Source organism: Taeniopygia guttata, chromosome 2 (genome assembly GCF_048771995.1).
Source record: "Taeniopygia guttata chromosome 2, bTaeGut7.mat, whole genome shotgun sequence".
Taxonomy (NCBI): Eukaryota; Metazoa; Chordata; class Aves; order Passeriformes; family Estrildidae; genus Taeniopygia; species Taeniopygia guttata.
Window position 1 is genome coordinate 129959380 of NC_133026.1, and position 20004 is coordinate 129979383.

A 20004-nucleotide genomic window follows, 5' to 3' on the forward strand; every position below is an offset into this window, starting at 1 on the left:
CCCAATATATCAGCAGTCCTCATGGTCTTCTTTAGAAAAAAGACAGAAATAAATGCACTACCTAGAATAGATATATAAAGACCTTTATATATATACACACATATATTTGTTAGAATATCAAGTGCTATGGCAAAAACCTGCCCTGGGACAAGTTTAAATATATCTCATGGGTGTTGTTGTTGCACCATACCATGATATAAACAGCCAGCAGTCCATTCCTGCAAGCCACCAAAACTTTCTTTCTGTAAGATTTCAGACATATCTGCAGGCTCTTAATGAATTGAAAAGATGCAATACCCTTCTTATTTCCCATGCAGGGACACTGCTTAAACTGCTCTGATTCAGTCATATGTGGAAATGTCAGGGAAACTGGGCACTGATCAACCTTACTGTTTCACTCCCCGTTTGGCTACCAAGTCACTGTATGGACTTGCTCAAGGCAAACTGCATCATGGAACAATAAAATTCTGCTTCTTTAGTATTCAATGTATTAGAGGCTTATAAGCAAAGTAACAGCAGTACAACTGAGAAGAAGAAAGTCACTGCAAAAACCTAGTATTTCGTATCATCTACGTGGTCATGACGTCTGCAGACAAACAGGGAGAAAACCTCACAGGTGTACGGGAGCACTGCCCATGGTCTTTCAGAGTGACTTGCTCTGAGGAAGGAGAAAACTGGAAGTGAGTCCTAGAAATTATTTTTCCTGTTTTCTGTGAAACAGGTTCAGCTCTTGCATCTGACCTCTGCCAGCTCCTAGTCCTGTCTCTTCAGGATGGGCAGCATGGTGGAGATGAGCAGCAGCAGTGGTTAGGGCAGGTTTTGTGGTTAGCAGCTCAGTGTGGACATGTGCTAGAGAGGAAAGAAGGGCTTTGAACTTAGGATGGATGAGACTGGGAGACATGGCTCTATTCCAGCACACAACATCTACCTCTAAAACGAAAAGGAGGCTGGATAAAAGAGATGAGTAAAGTCCTCTGTGAGAGGTGCATCAGCAATGTTAGATTCATTCAGAAACATCAAAGAAAAACTGCTCAGGAGGGACAGTGAAGGGACACATTGAAAAAGAGTCATGGCATGCTGCTACAAGAGCTTCCTACTTGTCTACAGCATGGTTTATTCTTGAAAGAACAGTTCAACATTTTTACAACTATCTTTGCCTCTTTATTGTTCTCATGGAAAATTTCATTTGTGTTTAGCTCGTGGATGTACTCTAGAAAAATCTAGAGAGGTTCATACCGAGAGGTAAACAGAGAACTGTAATTCAGCATCAGGTCTGTTTTCCAGTCAGTAGAAGATCAGATAGAGCAGAAGTCATAAAATTAAACTGTAGCAAGAGTGATGGGGATCTGTGCAAACAAGTAAGTGCAATAAAAGGATCTTCAACTGAAAATGCCTCATTGAAATTAGGTTGCCTGATATGGTTTTCTTTATTCAATTTTTCAGTGATGACTTGCTGGAGCGAAGACACTGATGGTATCCAGGCAACACTGTTAATAGCAGAGCTACCTAGGTTTCAGAAAAAAAAGAAGGTACAAAAACCAGGAAAGAAACAGCAGCATCCAAGATAGTGCAGGAATTAATTACTGCTTTGTCTTCCTGCTCTCATAGCTTTTACAAATCCCACCTCAAACCACTCACCTAGACCAGTCACAGCAAAGAGCTGCTGCCTCTTTGATACCTCAGTGATTTTTTTGCTGTTCTTTTTGTTTGTTTGTTTGTTTTGAGTACTCCATGTCTGGAGTCTCTGCATTCAGCAGAGGTCTAGTAAATGCAATTCCACTGTTGGCATCCAATTTGGGGTAAGATGAATTATGCCCAAATGTCAACTTATAGGGATCACAACCTCTGAAGCTGGCAGTGGGCACAAGATGGTGCTGGAATGCAGCCAGATAATGAAACTTTTCACTCTGCTTTAATAATGCATTCAAATGCAGCAAGCCCTGTCTCCAGAGATATCTGGTATTGCACCAGAGATCATGAGCTTAACAGAATCTATGTATAATTAATACTCTATGATGTAGAGAAATATGTAGAGGAATCTAAAAATAGGAGAGGTTTTAAGAACACATACTAGACCATCTGGGAGTAGAGAAAAAAACTGCAATAGGAAGGGAGGTACAACACCAAGTTGAATGAGACCCAGGAGATACTCTGAACACAAAACACAACTGTCTCTGGGGTAAGCTGCCAATGCTCCAGTTGCATTCAAGTGAAGAAGAAAAGGAAATGGGGTAAATATAAGAGAATAAGCAGAGAACAGTTACACAGACCTGATGAGATGCTAGAAGACATACATGACTGGTCAGAAGCCTTGCAAACTCCGTCTGTTACCTCCAGGACAAAATTTTAAGCAAGTTATGGTAGCATGGCCAAGAGAACATGATATTTTAATTTTACTTTTGTTAGTTTTCTGGGGTTTAAGCTCCCAAGGTTTGACCTTGGGAGGTCTTCCCTATTCTTCAATTTTCAAGGTAGGCTTGAATCAGATTAAAGCAAAGAATCCAAGAGCTGATTGTCTTGCTGCAGATGGGTCGGGGAGGAGGAGTATGAAAGGAGCCCTGGGAATGCAGGCTGGTGTTGCCAGTTTTCTGCTGGCTTTGCAGCCTTTTCTGGCTGGTGAGACAAATGACAGACATCAAAGTGTTCCCCAGGAACCCAGTGAGAAACCCACAGCCCTCCTAGCTCTGCTCCTCTTCCTTAGCTCCCACTTAGAACCTCAGGTGCACTCAGTTGCCTAAGATATTAACTCCTCCTGAAGAGGCAGTTTAAGACACTATGCCAAAAGGCCAACACAGGCTCTCTGCTCTCCTCTCTGCTGGATGGCCTCTAAACTGATCCTGCTTTAAGCAGGAGGTTGGGTTAGGCACTTCCTAAGGTTCCTTCTAACCTGAGTTATCCTAGGAGTCGTGAACTCTTTGCAGGAGAAAGTGGGCATCCAGAGGCTAACAACAAGGCCTACCAGATATATGAATATAAGCCCTTACTGTATCCCAAATTCAGTTCTTAAATGCAGACCTGCTGAAACTCCCCAGACTCTCCTCTCCTTTCCCACCCTCCCTCAAATCACAGGTGAGGTATCTTACGTCGTCCTACCTCTCCTCCTCTCTACCAGTGATGTTATACCCCCATACTTTCCTCCGAGCCCACTTCTTCTTGATTTCACCTCATCACCACAGTGTAAGTTTAATTCCCTACCACTCAGCCCAAATATTTCCTTTCCCATGCCAGAGTTCTTTTGCTCTTCCTCCACAGAAACTGTGCTTCCTCCACTATTATAGTGATGTGAGAAATAAATTATTGAACATTATGTTTCAGTCTGTGAGTGAATAGACTGAGGAACTTGGCAATTGCTGTGCTAAAAAGTATGAATACATCTTTGCAATATTTTTTTTTTTGTTTTTGTTTGCTTTCTTTAAAAAAAAACATAGAGAGATTGAGGTCTGTGTCAAAGTCAGGAATAGTTTTCTTCTTGTGTTTTTGTTTTTGTTTTTTTTTTTTAATTGGTTAGCAATAGAATACAACAATACAGAAACCCAGACAAAAAATTGCGTCAAAGAGTAAGCTGACAGTAGCTCGGGAACAAAACAAGCAATTTACCACTGTTCTGAAGCCTCGCTGGTTTTGAACTGCTGTCTTTGGGAATGCAACACATGGACAGCCCTAGGCCTGGATTATCAGCCTTCAAGTCATCAAGGCATCCCTGGTCATCTGAGAAGAATTGTGTACTTTTGGGTGAATCAGAATAATTTTTTAGGTTTTCACTAATTATTAAGGTAAAACTTCCAAAAGTAGGCAGAGATGCAGCTCCCATTCCCAGTGACAATGGTTGCTAGATGAAGAGAAGGGCAGAAAATCTGTGAGATGATCTGTTAAGGATTAAACATAACAGAACCAGCATAACCTAATGTAATCCTTGAGTTTGTTTCATGTCTTGATTGCATGCTTATATTAATATCCATAAATTATGAAGTAAATACATCCTCTAAAATGCTTATTTCTATATGAAAAAGCCTTTCTTAATGCTCATGAAACTCAAATGGAAAATATGATTTGACACTTCATCAAAATCATGATAAATAAAAACTGTTGGGTGGAAAAGGGGGGGAAAGTATTTGTTCAGAAGCTTAATTGTTATCTAAAAATCTTCATCTTCATCATGTAAACCAGGCTGGTTTACATTCATTATTGAATGAATATATTCATTATATATTGAATGATCATATATTCACATGTATTGAATGAATGTGTATTTATTGCAGCATGTGAATTTCAATGTAAATTGAAAAAATTATTTAAAACATTTTATATGCAATTAAGTGACTTGAGGAAGGGCTGTAATGGCGCTACACATAGCTCAGTCAGCTGCTCATTCTCTTAGGAGAGTGATTATTTACAATTATCTCCATATGTAGGTTTTCTCCAGCACAAATAGAAATAAAGAGCAATGTGATGTGTGGGTTCTGCCACGAGCAGACAATGAATGGTGAGAATCCAGCTCACAAAATAACTCCTCTGCTTCCTAGACATGAAAGCTGCAGCTAGGACTGGGTTTTGTTTGTTTCTTTAAGAAAGGGATAATACACAACAGAAGTAAAAAATAGAAAATACATACCGATTCATAGTATGTATTCTGTGTATTTTGTCCAATCCAGCCATAAAAAACTCGAGTGTGTGTGCATGATTTATTTTTCCTATGCAAAACTATTTCACTGTATTTCACTATTAAGCTGTTTTCCTGATACTCAAGCCATTTATGAATATGAATGATCATACTATCTCTTGTTTTTACTGTCAAATCTTGCACTAAATAGTTTTTGTAACAACTGTTCATAATTTTAAATATTATTATATTCTTTCTTTTCCTCTTTTTGATTTCTAGATAAGCTTTATGCACTATTTTAAAAGATTACTGCTCTCCTCATAAATGCATAGGCTGCTTACACTACTGTCTTCTCCAACAGTTTTCAAAAAAAAATCCACAAAATTTCATACTTGCTTTAAATGTTAATTCTCTTAAGCTTAACAGATTCAGTCAGGTGAAGGCAATTAAACTCACCCATGCAGAAGAACACTTCACCAGTGGTCTGGATGAAATACCAAGGGAAGAGAACTAGATATAATTCAAAGACTATTGCACCTCTCTCAGTTTGTGCAACAATATTTCACTTTGAGACCAAGCATTTACTCTATTTTATGCAACTTAAGGGTGTGCTTCCATCTAATCAAGCAGTTTAAGTTCACCCAGTTGATTTTACCCCTAAATCAGTTGAGCACTGCTCAAGTTACGGGAATGCAGTTGCTGGCAGTCACATTTCAAGATCTGACCTCAAAGTATGCTTTGTATGAACAGACCCTCAGCCTGTTTTCCAAGCTGAAGTGAATCAGGACTCTCCCAGTACTGAGAACTTGAAGATGCTTCAATCCATCCCCAAACACAAGCTATTGTGGTCTGCCACAGAGTCAAGAAAATCTGGAGAGATGATGAGTTCTGTAGTGCATTTAATTGCTGCAGCGCAAATGACACCTGGGAACAAATTCATTACATATAATTGACTTCCAAAACCTGTTCTTGGTTTATATGATGGATATTAATGCTCCACTGAATACAAAGAAAGACATTACAGATACCTCTTGACAGCTGTCTTGCACACTGAGCCTGTGATATTTCTAACATGATCAAAGATTTGTACTGGAAAAGTGGTGAACAAAACTTGCAACATTTTTCCCCATCTGAGAAACTGCTCAAAAGAGAGACCTTTAAGGTGTGCTTAATTCTGGAACCTGGATTATAGGACATATACACTGCAGAGAGAAGGAAAAACCATGAAAATCCTTTTTTTTTCATCTTCTAGACAAGTACAAATCAAATATTTTAAAGAATAGTTTGGTGAATGTTTCCTAGATATCATTAGTAACAGAGTCCTCAGAATTCCAAGTTCTTGGACTACAAAGATGCTACATTACAGTGAGTGGGAGAAATCCATTTCTACAGAGAAACTTCCTAAAGTACCTCAGGAATATAATTTTCCTAAGCCTGAAGCCCCCCGCTGCTGTTTAGAAGGAGCATATAAAAATGCAAAGGGATCTTAACAAGGTCAGGCTAGGTGAGGCAAGTGTAAAACAACTCCCCCCAGAATGATGAATACTGCAGAAGAAATGGTCTCCAATGTCCTGACATTTCCTCACCTTTTCCATGCCCAAGCCATTTCTGCAGGCAAAAGAAAGATGATGAGCTAAAAACCACTGCAACCTAAAATTACCCAAGCCACATGTAAAACATGAGTTTTACTTTTTAAGTATAGAAAGTTTCTTAATGATCACATCAAACATGTATTACTCCTCCATTTTTAAATTAAAAATTTACTAATTTCTCCTCTTGAAGAAAACAACTGCTGTCTTCTCAAACTATTTAAAACCCTGAACAGATGTAGAGCTTGCATCATTGCAACCACACACAGAAATACTTCCACTGTGTAAGAAGAAAAATATATCATTTTTCTAGCTTAATTATTAAAAAAAAAAATCTCTTGGCGTCATGCCAATTCATAGTCTTTGGTGCTGTATTCTTTTTAAAACAAGACACTGGAACAATCCAGCTCAATAGAAAGAGGCACAAAGTTTTCACTATTTAATTGATACCGGGTTGAGTGCAAAATCCAGTTGGTTGCAGTTAATTGTGGTAGCAGAGCATAATAGATGTTGGCTCCATCTATTTTAAGATGCTTCCCGTCTCAGAAGTCTGGAGATATATGATGGGTACAGCCCAAATTCATTCTGGGTAGGGACTCCAGTCTGCCTTATCCTCCTCCAAACCCCGGTTCCTAATCAAAGGAAACTCTCCCTGCAAACCCAGAGTCACAGAGACCTGCAGAGGATTCCCTAGGTGACTGGACATACTGCAAAGCACATTTCCCCTCAGCACACCATATGTACTGCATTTCCAATGTCAGTGAGAGTCAGCCCTTACCATATAGGACATGTTGACACAGAATTTGGGAACAAAATTATTCTCAGAAGGTTGGACTTAGGGTTCAGGTATGCATTTGGAGTTTGTTATCAAGTACTTAATTTGTTCATTAAAAAAAATTAATTTATGAAATACACACATTCAACAATACCTCAAAAACACCTGTAAGCTAGACTCTGCAAAGGCCACCCTCCACCACTTAAAAGTGGTCACAACTTAATGAGAAAAATATTTCTTGATCTTTTAAATTGGAAAACCTGCTGCCTAAACTACCCTCGGCCCAGTTGTTAGCAGATGATGCACATGTGACTTGGGCAGTTCGTCATTGCCCTAAATGAAGAGCTCTTTTGAAATTGAAAGGATGCTCTCTCTCTCTGGCTTTAATTTCAGAAGACAGGAAAGTATCTTGTAGTAGGAAGTGTTACTGGGAAGTTACTGCTGTAATTGGCTGTCTTCACGATTTTTACTTGCTCTTCCTTAAGGGATTGTTTGCTAGACTAAATAAAATTTCAGATATTTCTATTGTTTGGGCTATGAAATGGATACTGTCAGCTGACTTATGGGAATGGAATATAAGATATTAAAGTGCTTTCTTGGATCTTCCAGAATAAGCATTCTGGGACAGTTTAAAAAAAAAATGAAAGTGGATGAGAATTTTGGTAAGACATAACAGTTAGCAAAATGGTTTCTTGATATTTGTTGTAAGTAAGGGAAGAGGAGAATGAAGGAATCACCAGATGCAACATTTCTTCTTTTGCAGAAGCAAAGAAGGAATCTGTTCAGCTAAAAATCAACCCTAAATGTGATCTCACCTTTTTTAGTTTAATAAATATAGGGATTTTTCTTTCTACTCACTGCTTTTTGCTTTTTCTTTCTAATTTTCTATATTTGCATTTTCTACTGTTTGGACAACAAATGAGATTAACCAATATTCTCTGATGTTCAGAGATGTCTTACAATGCCTACAATTATTACACATATAACTACTGCCACCAAAATCACACTGGGATATATCATGTTAATTTACATTTTCATCTCAGGTAATATGTCATTCCTATCTTTGAGAACTCTTTCCTACTATGATGAACTAACATGGCTTTATATCTGAAATTCTGCAATAGTTTAACATTGAAGGCTGCAGCAAATTGCCTGCAGTTTCCTTCTCCCTCTTTCTCTGCTAAATTGCACCTACATATTGTTAGCTGCTTGCTTCCACTACAGCTAGGCAGTCCACTGGGAAGGTATTTCATCTTTCCTACCTTCCCATGGAGAATCACTCACTGCAATGTCACTTCCAAGCATGCAAATGGTAGCTGCAGACCTTGCAATGTTAGCACTTGCCAATAGCAAGTAAATGAGCTCCAGCATATACAGAACTGTTGAGATCTCTCAGTCCTGGATGTTTCAGCTGTGGATGCGAAGTGACCAGGTTAAGGGATGTAGCTGCACCCTCTGTTCCTGTTTTTACACCTTCTGTACAATACTGCCCTGTCTACCCTGCTTTACACTAGCACAACATAAAGACATATTTTTAAATGTATGTTACTTTGTCAAAGAAACAGACCTCTCATACCTGAGCACCTTAATAACAAAAAAAACCACATGAAGTAAAGAGTGAGATCATATCACTTCAGCTAAAGTCCGATTAATCTGTACATAAAGGAACAAATGAACATGTTTGATAATGTCCATGAATGTATGAAGCATTTTTGTAAATTTCTAGGCCCTTTTTGTCACACACTGTGGAGTGTCAAGCAAGTTTGTCCACATCAACATGAATCATGGCGATGTGCAGTGAACAGGCAGCAGAAACCACTTGGAGTGATGGTAACAGAAAATGTGTTGTAAGCACTCAGGATCAGAGCACAGCTCTGAGCATGCAGCCAGATGCCAGTTCCCCTCTTTGGGGGCTTGCAGAGCTGGCAACACTTACAGCACTGGGCAGGAGCTAGCAGAGCACAGCGACACAAAAGACAAAACCATGGAAAAAGAAATATATTAGAAGAGTCTTTGATTTAAGCAGACAGTTTTTGTCAAACTGTCAGCTCATGTAATTATATGAATAATTTCTTTTCAAACCACGACATTAACATTTTCCTCTTGTGTTCCTGCTGCAGTTTCTGTGGTATTATTCTTCTAGCCAGAAGCAAGCATTCGATTAAAGCACATACTCAAGCAAGAAATGGCAAATGGTCTCACCTATAACAGAAACACATCCCAGTGGAGCGACAAGAGCAATGGGGGCGAGTCCATAGGCTGTGAAATTGCCCACCTCTCCAAGCCCCAGGAGGATAATCCCGCACCACCACAGCCTGCTCGTGTAGTAGGGCTTCTGCTCTGCTTGGCACACCAGTCGGAGATGAGCGCATTTCTAGAAAATTAATTATTAGGAACAGGCATGAGTAGAAAGACTTCCATTGTGTTCTTATATCTGACAAAAGTGGAATAATTAAGGGGGCTGTCAACTTCAAACTCCAGATGCTCTAAGGTTTTCTTTTTAAACAGGACTTTGAGCTTGTTGTTGCAGAGCTTTGTGCTAACTCAGTGCTGCTTCAGATGTGCTTTCTTAGCCATGGTAGAAAGGGCTGAAAAAATTAGGCCTCTGAATAAACCTGAAAAATGCTAAGTGAATACTATCTAGTGCTTCCTAGCTATCACTGCACACATCTACTCCTGTCTCAAAGCAAAGCTCAGCAGTTGTGCTCTGGATCTGGAAACACTCAAAGGCAGGAGACGAGGCAGAATCAGAACTGTGGCAACAAACTGGGACAGGGGGAACTGACAACAGGGTGTTCCTGTCTGTGAAACCTATCCTCACCACAAATATACTTTCAAAATGAAAAAGGCAGAACTTAATCACATCTTCTGTAGGGAGGACTCTAAATTAATTAAATATAATTTATGATTTGGCTACAGTATCCTGTTTGACCTTAGAAGGAGATCATAAGTAAAGCATTATTTTCTAAAGAAAAAACAGTTGGCACAGGTATAACATACATTCAAGTATACATCAACACTTCCTGTTACATGAAGAAGGTATCATTGGCAGAAGTTGTAATTGTTTTTTCTCTGGCTGTACAGCAAGAACGTGTATATAGCCAGACAAATTTTTCTTTGATCACACTGATCCTCTGCAACAGAGTCCAGGCAGTCTCCATCAAGAAAGTGTCATTACTGGGAATGATGCAATGTTTACCAAATTAATTCTGCAGATTATAATTTTCTTTCTCAAATTACTCTCCAGTCTTTCCGCACATGGGTCAAAAAAGGTGGAAATCAAATGATACAGTTATTACAATACAAATGGTGGTAAAAGAAATTTTTTTCTCCTTTACTTGATATTTGATTTTAGAACTGCCCCTGCAGAGCCCAGAGAAATTGTAAAGGATTTTCCTCATACTCCCATCCCTTCTCTGTAGGCTACTTGACACAGCATGAGACAAACAGCAATGTCTGTAATACCCCATAGTCTTAGTCAGTGCTCTTGTTGAGAAGATGAAGCACATTACTGCAGTTTCATGCTGTGGAATGTGTTCAGGGGATTAAATTCTAGGAGGAAGTTTAGCCCTCCAAGGAGAAAAAGAGCAAAAGGAAATAAAACTTGAGCCACCCATCCAAAATGGATGTTCCATTTATATAAACAGAGAAATTAAAAAAGTCCAATAAATATACAAATTAAATTAGTATTAAATAATATTCAAATTATTATTCAAGAAGCCAAGTTTCTGCCAAAAATTAAATAGGACAAATTCTTAACTTAATCCTGAGATGTATTTTCACCCCAGATTCTTGTAGGATTAACTTTTGAAGGCACAGTGAGATTGAAATTATGTGCAGCAAACACAGGAAGGCGACCTTAGCAACTCCCCTACAGCATTCTTTCTCCAGATGTCTGTCTTCTTTGCACACTGATGTGTGCAAATGGTATTTCAGTGGAGGCTCTTTATAACTCAGCTGAAATACATTGCAAATGATGAGCTGTTCTTTAGTAGACAACCTGCTAGAGGGAAGAGAAGCAGGATAATGGACTACATGGTCAGAAAACAACAGAACAAAAAAAAATTTGGCCTGTCCAGTTAATAGGAGTGTGAAAATAAATGCTGAGATCTAGGGAAAGTCATTATTCATATTTAGAAGATACAGTTACTAAATGAAGACCTAATTTAAAGGATAAAAAAATTTCAGTTTAAATTTTCTGTCAAATGGCAAAGAGAGCCATTGGGTTTCCCTAATCAGCATTTAAAAATCTGATAGTTCAAATCCAGTAAGGGCTGTTATAATTACAAGTCAATAAAAGTCTGCTTGTATGCCTTGGTACTCCCCTTGCAAAGCATCTACTTTGGCACCCAGTACCCTCAGCAGACAAAAGATATGAAATCTGAACAACCTCATTATTATGGCTAGACTGAATTCCCACTTCACCTTTACTTTTCTTCACTTCACCTTCAACTTTCCATTTGAGTTTTTCCCAGAGCCTGTCCTAGCACTGTAACCACCTGCAGGTTGGAACTCATGTTGGAAAGGCAGCAGTCATCTCAACTTGCCTACCTCCTCTGGATAAACAGGTTTCTTTCTATGGGATTTTCCAGCTTATGATGTTGAAATAGAAGGGAATCACTGAAGAACCTTCTAGCTTTAATAAATTGGGTTACTATGAACAGAAGCTTTCATATTCCACAACTTTCTATTTCATCCTTTACAGAAAAAGCAATAAGTAGCTTTATATGAGACCTGTACAACTCCTAAAATACTAGCTAGCAAAAACACTTCTGGACAATTTACATAAATATGTCTTCTGTGCTTTAAAAAGTTTGTTAGAAGACCTCAAAATACAATGAAGACTACAAGATACAGATTATAAGGAAAAATGTAACTTTCTACTGAGTATGTATTCTAATTATTAAAATAGAATGGATTTTATAATTGGCACCCTACAATGCTTTACCAAAGTTGTAAGGGCAACACCTCCCTTTATTTTTATGATTGAAATAGTGTTTACTCAGAGTATTTTATCTTAATTGCAGAAGAAAAACTAAATTGGCCAAAGTTATTTTGGGGTCCAATATTGTAAAAACCTTTATGTCTGTATGCATTTATGGAACAGGTCCTCAGGGAGCTGACTGAGAAAGATGCCCTCCTTGATCTGCTGCTTGTCAGTTCTCATGAGTGACGTGGTGACTGGCACCATCTTGGCCACAGAGACCATGAAATGTTTGAGTTTAAAATTTTTGTTGACAGGAGGAAAAGTGCAGGAAAACCTCAGCTCTGGACATGAGGAGAGCAGGCTTCAGGTTGCTCAGGGAACTAGTTAGAAAAGTCCTCTGGGAAATGTTTCAGTAGTGCTGGGGTCTGTCAGTGCTGGTCACTTTTTAAACAGGGCACAGAAGCAGCAATTCCCCAGTGTCAGAAGTCAAGCAGAAGGCTGGCTTGGCTGAACAAGGATCTTCTTTTGGGTCTATGGCAAAAAAGGAAGGGGTTTGCCCAGTGGAAGCAAGGTCAGGTGACCTGGAAGAATACAGAGATGCAGCTTGTCACTATAGGGAGAAAATTCATGTGGCCAAAGCTCAACTTGAAGAGGGACAGAAATGTGGAGCAAAATAAAAATAGATTTTTCAGATTTATAATAGCAAAAGGAAGCATAGAAATAACATCAGCCTGTTACAGCATGAGGATGGGCGCCTCACAAACAGGGACATGGACAAGGCAGAGGTGTTTAATACATTCTTTACCTCTGTCTTCAACATAGATGATGGACCAAGGGGGTCTCAGTGCTCTGAGCTGGAGGACCATGGCTGTGAGAATGATCAAATCCCAGCTCACTCTGAACTTGTGCAGGATCTATTCCTCCAGCTGGATCCCTCCAAATCTAGAGGGCCTCATGGGATTCATCCAAGAATCCTTAAAGAATAAGCTGATGTTATTGCAAAATCTCTCTTGATTTTTGAATTGGGAATCTGGAGAGGTCCCACTTGACTGGAAGCTGGTGAACATTGTCCTGATTTTCATGAAGTGAAAGAAGGAGAACCCTGAAAAATTCCTGTCAGTCAGACAGGAATCAGAATTGAGACCTGTCAGTCTCAATTCACTACCAGTAAAATCATGGAAAAGATTATTCTGGGAGGTATTGAAAAAACACTTCAAGGTCAATGCAGTCATCAGTCACAGCCAGCACAGCGTCATCAGCAGTAAGTTCTGCTTATCAAATGTGATTTCCTTCTGTAACAGGGTAACCCACCTAGCTGATCTAGGAAAGCCAGTTAATGCAATTTTTTGGACTTCAGCAAAGCTTTTGATACTGTCTCTTATAGTACCCTTCCTTACTCCCAGGTTCACTGGGACCACAAGTGACTCACAGCTCGTATTTCTTTCTGGCTTTCAAAGGAGGAGGAGTTATGAATGTATCTTCTCTTCCTGTATGACAATCACAGCACAGAACAGGCTGAGAGCTCCCAACAACTCCCAACTCCTAGCAACTATAGCAGGGCACTGCTACATTACAGTTAATGAAAGAGAGAAGGTTTATTAAATGCAACAAAAGTTGCATTTTTGCATTTTGAACTTCATCAAAACTAAACTGCAATGTAAGTACTTGCTAAATACAAACAACACTGAATAAAGAGAAACCATATCATACCTGTATATTCAAAGAGACACTGATGAGGAAATTTGAAGCAACAGCAAGTAAAACTCCAAACAGCTGAGTCTGCAAATCACAAAGCAAAGAAATACAAAAATATTTATTAGTTTAAGAAGAACTATATAATGGTGGTGTTCTGATAGCACATTATGACCCAGTCAAAACCAAATTATTGTACTTCTCAGTCACTGAGTTCATGCTGCAGCAAGTAAAGTGATAAAAAATACCTCTGCATAGTTGACTAGGGCTTAAGTAGTCAACAAGTAGGAATGGAAAGGCATGCTGGTTTTGCTGTCCTTCAGTAGAACACTTTCTTAAATCTCATGAAAGACAAAACTAGGCGGTCGAAAACCACAGACAGGGTTTCAGTTGAAAACCACAGACAGGTCTTTTCCCCCCAAAAAAGGACCTAGTTTTTACATTATTGAGAAGGAAAACCATCAGCAATGAAACCATTCCTATTGGAACACAATTATCTTAAGTGTCAACATACCCACTATTTGACAGGGTAGCCAGGAACATAGGTCTCCTGAAAATTTCTTTAATGTATTGTGTTATTTCATTAAATAATTTCCTAATCAGACTGTCTAAATTTCAATAAGATTTGCAAGCTTTCTATGAAGCCAAGAAATTAAAAGGATTCATTATTTTGGAAAGAAGTAATTTAAAGATGCCATTTCAGCAAGATCAAACAACATGGACTTGATAGAGCTCCCTGACCACTCTCAAAATGTTCTAACACATTGCAAACCATCCTAAGTGTATTTAAAACCCATTCAAGGTCACTCCTATCGTGCTGTGAGGAGCCCCATTAGTTTGTAGAGAAGACAAACTTACCATCAGTTTTTATAAACAAGGTCATGGTAATACAACCCAGCATAACAACTGTTTCCAGGCTGTAAAGCAGCATCCAACTCTGTGCTTACAGCCTCATGTTTCATTAGACTTACCCAAAAAGGTCCCTGGGCAACTCCAAACAGGCAGTGCCTACCAGCCACAGAGACTGTTACCCCTCAACATTTATGAAGAGCAACATGTTGTCCCAAAAGCACTTGGAGGGGTGATTGTTGTCACAGCTAGATAGTTCGCAGACTAAGCAAAGGCATCCCCAAAAGTGTGAAGAAACAACAGCCTTGTTATAAATCAAATATAATATTTAAGCCAAGCAGCAGAATCCAACTGTTTCCAGCCCCTGTTTCTGTAGGGGCTTGGAGCCGGCAGGAGAAGCAGACAACAGAACTGCTCTGAGAGAAGTGCTTGGCTGCCTGCCAGGTGTCACCAGGACATGACTGATGGGTCCAAGGGGAATTAGAGACAAGAAAGCAGGAAGTGAGAGGGCTCCCTCTGCTAACTATTACAGCATCAGTGCCACAGCTTGTGTACAAGTATTCATGAGAAGCATCACTCAAGATTTTAGCCCACAGCCACTGGAGGTCCTTCCTCTCTTGCATCCTCTCCCCAGGATCCTCCACTGGGATCCAGCATGTTCTGGGCTCTCACACACAGAGTTGTGTTTTTCATGCTCTGGGAATACACTTCGCTGGAGCCAGTGGGAGGTGTGTGATGTGACACCTCAGCACCGATGTCCCTGCTGGGATCAGCACGCGCTGTTACAGGGACACAGCAGCCTCCTTCCTCTCTGGGGAAATGCAGTCATATGGACACCACCCAGGCCTTGCAGAAGCAGAGGGGATGGGTTTTCCTTCCTTACACCTTAATGCTGTAGCATCAAATCCTGAGCACTGATCTTGCCCAAAGTTTGACCACTTCATCCTGCCCACACAGCAGCTTCAAAAACAGCACTAAATTAAAACTGTTTTCTTGCTCCCAAAGATTTGCACTTTTAAAATGACAACATGCTCCCTTGTGAAGAGGTGGAGAAGTGGCCTTGTCAGCCTTGTCATGAAGTGTTTAAGAAAAAGGAGACAGAAGGGAATAGGAAACAGAAACTGCCCCCTCATTTACCCCATCGTTTTATTGCACTTACATTAGTAATTGTAACAAATCCCCACTATTCCCAGCTGAGAACTCAGTCTCTCTGTGGCTCTCCTTGTTCCAGAGGCCGGTCCTATCGTTGCGGCTGCATCTCTAGATGCAACCCCTTGCAGCTCCTTCCTCCCAGTTTTCAGCTGGGGGTGAGAAACCTTGCATAGGACTCAGAAACCTTACAACCAGCACACCACGGAGAAAACACCATTGATCTTTAGCCAGACCACAAGCAGGTCTCCATCCAGCTCTTGAATGCAGCTGGTGAGCAGAGGATGAGGTCATGTGTTCCATTGGTCATCTAAAATAATGTGCTAAATCAGACCCATGTGTGGGTACTGATGATGACCTGAGTGCCTCTAGAGGCTGTGAATCAAATCTCCAGCAGTGGGTTTTCCAATGCCCTGCATCATGGGTGTCCTCCCCAGAACAGCAACTGCTTTTGCACCACAGTGGTTGCTTCACCAGGTACCTGTGAGCTTGGCTCAAATATCACTGTGGGACACATAAGATTTCTATCATGATGATCAGCCTATGTCTGAACAGAAACAATCTTGAATTCTCTTTTTGGAGAATCTGTCCTAGATTGCAAGGCAAGATGTATTCAATTGCCATCTGTTAGAGGTGGGGCAATTATCTTCTCTTAATTGGGCAGTTTCTTTATCTCTTCCACAAACCAATCCTCCCTCCTGGGGAGATATCTGCTGTTGATGGCCTGTTGAATGTCACTGCATGACTGAGAAAAGTTGCAGCATCCCATTGTGAGATGCTCCACCCAGAGGGAGGAGCCAAGCATTTCTACCTGGATATAATCTTGAATTTCTTGAACATCAGCACGGCTTTTCCTGCACTGAATTTCCCAGAGGAACAGCTGCCTCTTCCACTGCAGGAAGACTACACCCCTTTTTTACAGGATCACTGCTCCAACAGAACCACACCTGCACTCCAGGAGGACTGCAGCCATAATTCCCAATTGGACTGCTACCAACACCCTGACTAATAGGGTGTCAGGGTGTATTCTGACTCTGTCAGTGTTGTTTTTGTTCACTGCATTATTTATTTTATCTTATCTTTTTTTTTTTTTTCTTGCCTAATAAAGAACTCTTACTCCTGCTCTGATATTTTTGCCTGAGAGCTCCCCTTAATTTCAAATTTATAACAATTCAGAGGGAAGGGATCTTGTTTTTTTTTTTTCCATTTCAGGGGAGGCTCCTGCCTTCCTTAGCCGACGCCTGTCTTTCCAAACCAAGACAGAATCACAGAATGGTTTGGTTTGGAACGGAGTTTAAATATAATTTAATTCCAACCTGTCTGCCATGGGTAAGGACACCTTCTAAAATGTTGGTGGTCAAAGCCCCATTCAACCTTGAACATTTCCAGGAATGGGGCATCCACAATTTCTCTGTGCAAACTGTTCCAGTGCTTCACCACCCTCATTGTGAAAAGCTTCTAGTATCTAGTCTAAATCTATCATCTTTCAGCTTAAAATCCTTATACTGTGACACTCCTCTGTGCCTAACTTAAGCAACCTCCTGGTCTGCACACAAGAAAAAGCAGTGCACGTGTATGATGAAGGCAGCAGCTGGGCTCAAACCTTACCCTCATGGCTCAGGTCATCTTATGGCAATGACCACATGTTTCACCTGAGCGTTGCTGTTGGCATATATACTGCACTGCCTGCTCCAGGCTGACAGGTGCTCATGAGCTCTGCTTAGCATGGTGATAGCATCATGTTCCAAAGCCAGGCCTGGACAGACCCCTAAAGATTAAGAGCAGAGTACGATGCCCCAAGGAGGTCAAATATCACATGGATCCATTCAGGGAGATGAGATGAAAGTACAGCAACACCATGCAGCTACAGCATGGCAAAACCGTCTCATGCGGGTTCATACTCACACGTGCTTTGATTAAATTTAAAAATGGGGGGAAATGCAGTACAAAGGAAAATTACATTGCAAACATCTCAAATCAGAGTGAATCTTAAATCAGCAGACAATTTCTAATGAACCAGGATTACCACATACAGCAACACTCAGAGGAGAAAAAGCACATCTCAGGCTAGGAAAACCATACATGAATTAAAGAAAACCTGTAATTGAAGACAGATCCCAAAATTGCTGTACTGCCCTGAAAGCCACCAGAGCCCTTCTGTTCCCATACTATCATGTGAAAGGCTTCAATATTTGTGCTGTGTCTGCCACTTAATATCCTTCAGAGGCTAAAGGACTGGTGGAACATCCAGTTTAATAAGTAATAAACATGATATTCTCTGAGTTTCCAGTTGTGATATCCAGTTGTGATATCATCCACAGCACTGCAGAGCTTCCCACACATAAGTCTCAAGACAAACCTCAGTTGGGGAATTCAGTTGCAGACACAATTTCAGAGCCATGGTACTACTTCAGTCAACTAAGGACTTCTACAGGAAAGAGCTTTAAATATTCAAAACTGTTGGCATAAAATGCAAGTTTTTTCAGCACCGAAACATCTGTCCGAGCATACAGGCCACTTTGTCAGACCCCAGATTTCAAACTGTTGACACATTCTTCCAGTGCTTCCAAATGCATGAGGCTCGTCACAGAAACATCTTGCCCTTAAGTTTTCCAGAAAATAAAAAACAATACAGAAATTTAATTTACTTCACTTTAATATGTTTTGGAACAAGCCATGAAAGTCACCAACCCATTTGAAGTCCTTCCTAGATAACCCCTGAGCATACAGACCATGGACTGAGATTGTGGATCTGCCAGCATTTTACTTGGTGGCAAAACAGGCTTGAGGCATGCTTTCCTCTGGCCTGCTGCTCCCTCACTGCCTTGCTTAAGCGCCTGAAATAATCCATCCAAAACATACCCCATTACCATTATGCTCTTTATCAGCCACCTGCCAATGTTTAACACTAAAGGAGGGTCAAAATTCACAATCCACAGCAAGGGTTTTAAACTGGTGGCCCTGTGCAATTTGTCAGGGGTGACACTGACCTGTACGGGGGCTGCTGGGGTAAATGAGTTCAAGAAATGACAAATTTGCCTCAAGCAAGGCACCCTCACCACTCGCCTGGCATCCCCATCCCAGCCACATGAGGGTCCTGCACACCTGAGGCGTGGGGAGGGAGGTTTGAACCATCAGTCAGGAGAAATCCATTTGTCAGCTGGGGTGGCAGCATACTGCTATTCAAAATAAGTGAGCAGCAGTGTGGCAGTGGCTGGGTATGGTCCTGCTCCCAGCACTCAGGCAGGACCTGATGCTTGTTTACCAGAGAACTTTTCACACCATTCTGACAGTATTTTAAAGTGACATTTTACATGCAAAGTCTCTATTTATTGTCAAAGTAAAATAAGGGTTTTATGGCAAATGAAAGCCAGGCTGAAATCTGTATATTTGGCAATAATTCTACTAAGTTTATCACTTGCAGACTAAAATCTGCATTGGAGACTCAGCTATATGGTGAAATGCAATTTATCCATATTATATGTGTGTTTTCCTAAAGCACATTAAACTGCAGTTGCCAGGTCTGTGAAATGAAAACTTAGGAAAAGGAACATAATTTGCATTGACTAAAAGGTATACACCATCATTTATGGAAACTTGCTATGCCTATAAATTGAACTGATGAGCAGAAAAAACCCAAACACTTTAAATATCTGTTGTCGGCTCACTCATAAAGGATAGCTAAACTGTTGCTCCTATTTTTTCTTGATTTCTCTATGAATTTGAGATCTAAAGGTGTTCCAAATAAATTTAATGGCATGTACTGTTTCAAAAGCTATGCAGCATTTCAAATAATTGGGATTTCGTCAGAACTCAATGGATCTTACTAAAAAAAAAAAAAAGAAAAAGGGGTGGAACACATTCTAAACTTCCAGTTATGAGTTAACTCTGAAGCAAGAGGAATTCAGAGTCCTTAACAAAAAACATATTTTTCAAAGAGCTACCATGTGGAATTGGGAGAGGCTTATCATTTAGCTATTATTATTCACAGAGCTCTGGCTGTACTTAGTACTTCACAGATGTATAAATAAAACAAGGTCCTTGTTCCAATGGTTTTCATAGTGCAATTCATATACTCAGAGATCAGTTAAGGTCCATATGAAGTACTGAAGGACAGCTGAAATAAGAGTAAAAGGGCAATTACCAGTGTGGGAACATGAAATGAAAATACATTTGATTTTTTCATTGTGACATAAAAGAAAAAGGGCATTGTTCAGTATATGAGAAGGAGAGAGTTAAAACATTTGGCATCATCATTGTTAGGAATAGAGAGAGGAGACTTGGTAACTACATTACCTCACAAATTTAAAATTTATCTTTTTCCAGAAAAGTTACAAATTGCAAAGGCTGGAATGGGAGTCTGGTAAGTTATGAAAAGGTGAGGGAACTTCAGAGGATACAGCAACTACAGAAGTGAGACTCT

General features: G+C 40.1%; 1 protein-coding gene across 3 annotated transcripts in view; it reads right to left on the reverse strand.

Moving 5' to 3' along the window:
• NIPAL2 (NIPA like domain containing 2) overlaps nt 1–20004 on the reverse strand; it is a 53210-nt gene that overhangs the window by 20312 nt on the left and 12894 nt on the right. For all 3 annotated transcript variants that reach the window (XM_072924848.1, XM_041713988.2, XM_072924847.1), the window contains exons 2-4: nt 13602–13670; nt 9167–9338; nt 2–61 (exon numbers count right to left, since the gene is read on the reverse strand). In XM_072924848.1, the coding sequence (XP_072780949.1) occupies nt 2–61; nt 9167–9338; nt 13602–13670 (301 nt within the window). The remainder of the gene's footprint in view (nt 1; nt 62–9166; nt 9339–13601; nt 13671–20004) is intronic.